This window comes from Sander lucioperca, chromosome 1 (genome assembly GCF_008315115.2).
Source record: "Sander lucioperca isolate FBNREF2018 chromosome 1, SLUC_FBN_1.2, whole genome shotgun sequence".
NCBI lineage: Eukaryota > Metazoa > Chordata > Actinopteri > Perciformes > Percidae > Sander > Sander lucioperca.
The window spans coordinates 9,473,591-9,480,291 of record NC_050173.1 but is presented as its reverse complement, the minus strand read 5'-3'; the positions used below and the strand labels follow the sequence as shown (position 1 = coordinate 9,480,291).

General features: G+C 40.4%; 2 protein-coding genes across 3 annotated transcripts in view; one reads left to right on the top strand and one right to left on the bottom strand.

The window, feature by feature from the left end:
- setd1ba (SET domain containing 1B, histone lysine methyltransferase a) overlaps positions 1–161 on the top strand; it is a 20,308-nt gene extending 20,147 nt beyond the window's left edge. The window contains exon 19 of the mRNA XM_036008860.1: positions 1–161. This exon is cut by the window's left edge and continues 1,036 nt beyond it. The gene's annotated coding sequence lies outside the window, so the exon portion shown is untranslated.
- A 1,837-nt stretch (positions 162–1,998) lies between these two features.
- car15 (carbonic anhydrase 15) lies at positions 1,999–6,687 on the bottom strand. 2 transcript variants are annotated; one of them, XM_031277884.2, is made up of 8 exons: positions 5,859–6,687; positions 5,700–5,729; positions 4,541–4,717; positions 4,320–4,465; positions 4,113–4,205; positions 3,967–4,033; positions 3,715–3,875; positions 3,386–3,627 (listed from the first exon to the last, which is right to left on the bottom strand). In XM_031277884.2, the coding sequence occupies exons 1-8, from the start codon at positions 5,908–5,910 to the stop codon at positions 3,403–3,405; spliced, it is 951 nt and encodes a 316-aa protein (XP_031133744.1). In that variant the 5' UTR covers positions 5,911–6,687; the 3' UTR covers positions 3,386–3,402. The 2 variants fall into 2 exon arrangements, with proteins under 2 accessions (XP_031133742.1, XP_031133744.1); XM_031277882.2 differs by having other exon boundaries at positions 1,999–3,627; positions 4,320–4,717.
- Between the last annotated feature and the right edge of the window lie 14 nt (positions 6,688–6,701).

The window sequence follows — 6,701 nt, the reverse complement described above, 5'->3', positions numbered from 1 at the left end:
TCTATGAAAAGTTGTTTGCGGTGTGGAGAAAAAAACTAAACGGTGCAGAATCGGCATGGGAAGAGGATTGAAGCATCAGCCTGTTTCTCATGTCTATTTATTACACAACAAATGTATGAAAAAGGAAAAAAAATGGAAATAAAGCAATTTTGCATACATCCGTAAACAGTGGTTGTTTTTCATTGGGCACACAATATGGGAGATGAAATAAAGTAACTATACTATAAGGGCTTATTATTTGATGGATGATCATCTGAAATAAACCCAGACAGTCCTACTGATGCTGGTTTTTCATGAATGGAAACAGTAGGCAGCAGCTGACCAAACAATGAGTCTGTGTCAGGCTAGTTTGAATGAGGAGCTGTCATGTGATTCACTGTCCAAACACACACACAGCCAGTATGTTTCACACCACCAGTAACTCCAAATGAACGCATTCACCCTGGTGAATGCAGTACAACAAAATGAAAAGCAAACATTTGAAAAAAAAGATTGTATGTATATTATATATAACGTAGATTATTTTTGTGTAATGTGATACAGGAATGTAACAGATGACATTCTCCAAATTAGACTACTGCTTTTAAGAGCTGTTTTTAAGTCTTTTTGGGCAAGTCTCAAGTCTATCAGAACAAGTTTCAGGCCAATTCTCAGATCCTTGAGGCAAGTCCAAGCCATGTCACAAGTATTTATAGTTAAGGTACAAGGTGGAAGTGGTGGCCTTACGGTTAAAGAGGTTGGCGAGTGAAAGGTTAGTTTGATCCCCAGGTATCCGCCACTCATTCATTTTTTTATGTTCTAGGTTTTTAGCAGGTCAAAACTTGAGACTTGAATGTTTTTGCTTTGTAGTCTCAGGTCAGGCCTTCAGAAAGTTGCAGGTCATTTTTTGTGATGTACTGTAAGGCTGGCTCGAGCTCTACAGCTCTGCTGATTTCACCCATCATTCTGTGGTTGAAGCTGTGTTATTAATCAGTAAATTCAGCTGCTGCGGTTTGCTTTCAGTGAAAATCTGCAGCCTGGCGTCACCTTTGCTAAACCGGGAACTCACATAGGCTACACATAGTCCAGAGAGAGAGAAAGGCTTACAGTGTGTGTGTGTGTGTGTGTGTGGCCTCGAGGCCATGACAGGAGGAGCATGGTGTGAATAGAGGAACACACACACACCTCCACACCAAGTGATCTGATTGGTCAGACGTTATTACTCCAACTGTGTTCTCTTGTTTTGTTTCTGGCTCATGGTGTCATGTTTTTATTGTAGCACTTATGTTTACAAGACAAATTGAGGTTAACCAGTTAAACTCGTGATTGGCTGTGTCACAGACTGTATGTGCCTGCTTGGGTGTGCTATTTTAACATATGTTGATGCTGACTCACCTCAGCCACAGATTTACAACTCACTGAAGTCTTTTTGCATAATAGTCATCGCCTCACTAAACAGTGAACAAAGCAGAGAGAGAGAGTAAGCAAAAGTCTCTTATGACTTAAAAACATCGCATGGGACACAGAATAGGATGTGTATGTTTATTGTTTGAATACAGGAAATATATTAAAAGAAAATCTAAATTGTGAACTGACATTTAAGTGTCAACCTCATATTTAGATTTTTTCTTGCATTTGTTTTTATAGTTGTTCAGTGTAGCCTGAAGTCCTTCCTCAATGCTGCTGGTTTACAATGATGCTGGTGGATCCTGGCAAATATGCAAATGATGCACACACACAGACTATTTAACATGTTGGATACAGGAGTATATTATTAATTACACCTACTGTATTCCTGTTATGACATGTCAAAATATCAGTGAAAGCAGATTATGGGAGTAACTTAATGCAGTACATAGCCTACCATGTTCTGGCAGACATTATGTCCCCACTGCATTTCTTTTTAAAAGAAACTGAGATCTGTATGAGTGAATAATACTTATGTGAACAACAGCCAAATCTACTAAAACTTCACGATTAACATTTTAACATGTATTTGCCTTCCTCTTTCTTTTTAGTCATGCTATAGGGCCACCATGAGGTTTACATTTGTTTTTTTATTGAAGTATTTCAACTTTCCATCAAGTGCCATCATCAGGTCAACATTTTCATTTGTCCCATACTTTAATTTATGATCAAATACCTGCGAAACTAATGCCATCCCCATCACCCTCTGGTGTACTTTACTTTGTGTTTGTGTTTATTGCTAATTAGCAAACAAATAAGTGATTAGCAAACGTTAGAATGCTAACATGCTAAATTAAGACAGTGAACTAACTTTTTGAAGTGGAGTTCTATGAGCTCCATAGTCCGGTAATACACTGACTATGGATAAGTAGGCTACCTCATACAACCCAATAACAAAAATCGAACTATCCCTTTAAACACCTTTAAACATCAGCACGTTAGCATTGTCATTGTGAGCATGTTAGCAAGCTTACGATGGCATTTAGCTCAAGTACAGCCTCACTCACAGAGCTGCTAGCGTGGCAGTAGACGCTTAGCCTGTTTCTAACTTTTCACTTAAACTAAATGTATCTTTTTTTGTTTTCTTTTACTATTATCACTCTCGCATTCTAGTCCACACAGCGTTCCGGGATAGGAGAAAAACGTGCTCTGGTTTATTGACATTTCTTTAAACCAATCACAATCGTCTTGGGGGCGCCTCTGCAAAATTGCCTCGGGAAGGAACTTGTTTTGGGGGGACGTGTGCTCGTTCAAAAGTTGTTTAAGTCGTGCACATAGACTGTATATATTAATAATATTTACAGCCAATGGTCGTGCAACAGAAGACTCAGATTGGACAGATAGTCAAGCTAGCTGTCTGGATTTACACTGCAGAGATCTGAGGAGCAGTTAGCCATACTCCTCAGAAATCAACCAGAGTTTAGAATGCCAATTCAAACAAAGCGGAAGGTGACGGACATCCGGCCGAAAATAAGGGTCATCTGGCACCGGAGCAATCCCCTAAATGAATCCTGTCGATTTAGACTATCACTAACATTTCTCCACATTTTTGTGGAGTTACAATGTCTGACCCAAAGCCAAATGAAAAGACAATATATAGTATTAGGATTGTACCTTTTTTAAAAATATGCTATGAGTGCAAAAGGCCTAGTCATAAATGCACACATGGCTGCCATCACAAAACACATTTCAATGCTAAATTCACATTATTTTAAACTGTTAATAATGATGCATGTTATTTTATCACATTTTTTTTAGCTCAATAATAGAGTTAATCCTGCAGAAAGCAGGCCACAATCATGAAACTTTTAGTAACAACTCAACAGTTTACAGTACTTTTCTTCATAGTTTGTTTCATGTATTTTTTCTTTGCTGGACATCATCTAAATGTCATTTTCAGATAAATACATCTTTGTTTATTGATGCAGTGTTTCATGATTTGGACTTAACATGTCGTTAAAGTCCAGAAAGGAAGCTTCCCAGCAAGATGATTTGAAGCAGATGCAGTGACACAGCGGACCTGAGGGGCCAACTGGCCGTCCCTGTGAGGAGTTTGGCATCTTTGGACACGGAGACAATGCGACTGAAGGTAGGGTGGATGTGTCTGAAGTTGTTCTGCAGAGGTGTCACCTGCTCTGCATCCTCCTCTGTAGAGAAGATCTGTGAGGTAAACTGAGCCAACTGAAGAGAAAAGATAAATGATTATTTACAGCACTCAGGAAACCATTAATATGGGTTTTCTTTCAGAGAAAGACTTAAGAGACCTACTTGGGACCATGAGATGTAGATGGGGACTTCATACAGAGTCCATACAACCGCTTGAGAACATGGAGGGGTGGTGAGGCTGCCGTAATACCGGTAATACTGACTCATGTTGTGCTTTGGCAGAAGGTTCATCAGCGGGAATGGCTCGATTTTAGTAGTTTGGCCTTAGGGGAGGTGGCACAGCAGTGGTGAGAAAAGAGTTACAAACAACACAAACAGCAGGCAGGAGTGAATTTTCTATGAGTGTCCTCTAACCTTTATAAGCAACAGAGGAGAGCTTTTGGGATACGAGTCCAAAGTGCACATGGTCTGCGTAAACAACCTGCAATAAAGCTTAAAATCAGGATGTATTTGTATGCTACAAATGTTTGAATATGTAGAACAAATGTATTTAAACTGACATCAATGAAGAATCCAAGAACAGCAAGTCCTGTTGGATCGCCTAAGGCCTCTGTCAGATTCGGATGGATGGACTTCATGTTGACTATGTGCATCTAGAAGTAAATAAAAACAAAAAGCACAGACATTAAGGGGAGGCCGCACTGCACCAGCCTGCTGCAACAGTTGCTTGGTGACGGTGTAGAGCTTGTCTACTGACCATACTGTACCTCCATCGGGTATCTGCGTCTGTCCACCGTGTGCTCTGATCCGTTAGTGGCCGGGCCTCCCCAGTGGAAGTGCAGCTGGATAGTGTGGTAAACATCTGGAAGACCTCCACCGCTCACTGACATGCCACCACCAACCTGCAGCACGACTGAGAACAACCAGAACGGTGTAATCACCAACACAATAATATACATGGTCATGACAGGATGTGTGGTGTATTCACCAGAGTGTCCGTCGTTTTTAAGCGCCCAGTGGCCCGGTTGGATCACATCAAAGCCCTCCAGATGTAAAGATCTCAGAGACTCGTTTCTGGTCATCTGGTGGTCCAGATTGATGGGAGAGTGATGCTCTTCAAGTAAAGGGTGACAAGACGGGAACATGTCTCCCCATGCATAAGGATCTGAGGACGGCGAAGAAATTACATAAGAACCATATACACCGGTGAAAGACGGAGCAGAAGAAGTGTTATCTACATTAGTGGTCTCCGAGATTAACCTCCAGATGATTATTGTGACAGGAAAGAAGAAACATGTTGAAGGTTAGAGTTCATTCTTGACCTCAGAAACAGCACAAGATGTTGACCAAACAACTTCACCACAAGGTCCTGATTGTGCAGCTGTTCTGGAGCTTTTGATCAAATCACACGATCTTCCTCAACAGATGGAGTTTTCCCAGTTGTTATCAAATTACCTTTTATTGGTTTAAAGTTTATGACAGAGCTAATTCTTGATCTTGGAAACTGACAAAACAATCTCACTGCATGGTCCATTTAGTAGCTTTTCCAGAGCTTTCAATCATAACATGCCCTCTTCACATTGCCCAGTTGTCATGAAATTGCACAGGAGATGTTCAAATGTCACAATTTTCTGATTCTTCTTCTATGTTTTGTCAACTATGAAGATTGCATGATACGATCAAAAGCTCCGGAACAGCTACTAATTGAGCGTTGTGGTTTGTGGGGAGTTTTTTCTTATGACTTTTTTCTAATCTTTTCCTTTTTGTCTTGTGAAATACTGGACAATTTAACCTCTTGAGGCCTCCAAAAACAATTATTCAAAACACCCAATCTGAGAGTTGAAAATTTGCTCACAACTCAAAGACATATTCAACTATTGCAAGAAGACACTGCTTCATTTTAAGGGGTCACCAACTTAGAACAGCTACACAGTTTAAAAAGAACGATAGAAACAGAAGTTTAATTGTTTATAATCATGGTCTATTTCAGTTGATTAATGTCTCGCTATGGCCAGTAAATTATTCATCAACAAGTGAGGACAGAGTGCTAATATACTATGAGGACAGTTTACATTTTAATAAGAGATCATATTATTTAAATTGCTGTGTGTGTGTTTTAAAATAATAAAAAGTAGTCCATTACTTACCACAGTGTGGCTCACCGTAACAGTAGTCCTCTGGAATATAAAAATAGCAAAAATATTGGCAAGCATAATGTTTCTTCTTTTGTTTAATTAGCTTGAATTTAGGAATTGCATTATTATGAATATATTCTTTATCTTCTGAGACTCCAGCCGGACCCTCACCTGAATTAACGTATGAAATCACAATCACGAGGAGAGCAGCAGTCCAAACCATGGTGGGATCCCGCAGCCCGAAGACTCCAGACAGGTGTCGTATCTGAGGTAGACCAGATCAGTGCGGACGTCTTGCTTAAATAGGAACGGAGGTGGAAGCTGAGTTTTATTTTCTCCTGGTCTGATCAGTGAAGCGTGTCATTAGCAGTCTAGTGGTCTTTTCTGATCAACAGGGGCATTGATGCAGGACAGCTTCCCCCCTCCTCCCCTCCCTCCCACTGCTGCCAGCATAGATGCCTAGTGACCAGTAACAAGACCCATTCATCTCATGGGAAAGTCAGTGGATGGGTAGCACGCTTAATTAGAAGGGAACATAATATATATGGCTTCATATAAGGAGGGTGTACAAATGTAGCACCTGTAACAACCTCAAAAGTTAAAAAAATAATGTGGAACAATGTTATCCTCAACTTGACATATAAAAACTATGTTTAATAGTTTTTTTTAAGTGATGTTACAATTCAGTCATCATCTTCTTGTCTGAACAGCGTTAATGTCTCTTCCATCCAGGAATAGATGATGTGATTCTGTCACTACTTGGCCCGTGTGAACAAAGCCTCTTTTCTTCAGCCACAATGCTCTCCAGCAGGGTATCGCTAACTATCTCTGCTCCGCCCACTGCCTTATGAGTCACTGTGAGGTGCGCTATATCGGCTTTCTTTAAATTATTTGAATCTTTTCATTGCCGTGGATTGGATGTATCCAACAACCTCCATCTCACTGTTGGTGGGGATTTCCCTGCATCCCACCTTAATCCTCTGACATTTGGTTGACTTTCCTGCAGGACTCAGA

Bases quoted from the DNA above. Each gene is read 5' to 3' on its own strand.
- car15 (XM_031277882.2), bottom strand. From the start codon at position 5,910: ATGGTTTGGACTGCTGCTCTCCTCGTGATTGTGATTTCATACGTTAAT. The intron at 4,206-4,319 runs GTACAGTATGGT...ATTTACTTCTAG, and splicing joins GACGCAGATACCCGATGGAG to ATGCACATAGTCAACATGAA. The intron at 4,034-4,112 runs GTCAGTTTAAAT...GCTTTATTGCAG, and splicing joins TTCTTGGATTCTTCATTGAT to GTTGTTTACGCAGACCATGT.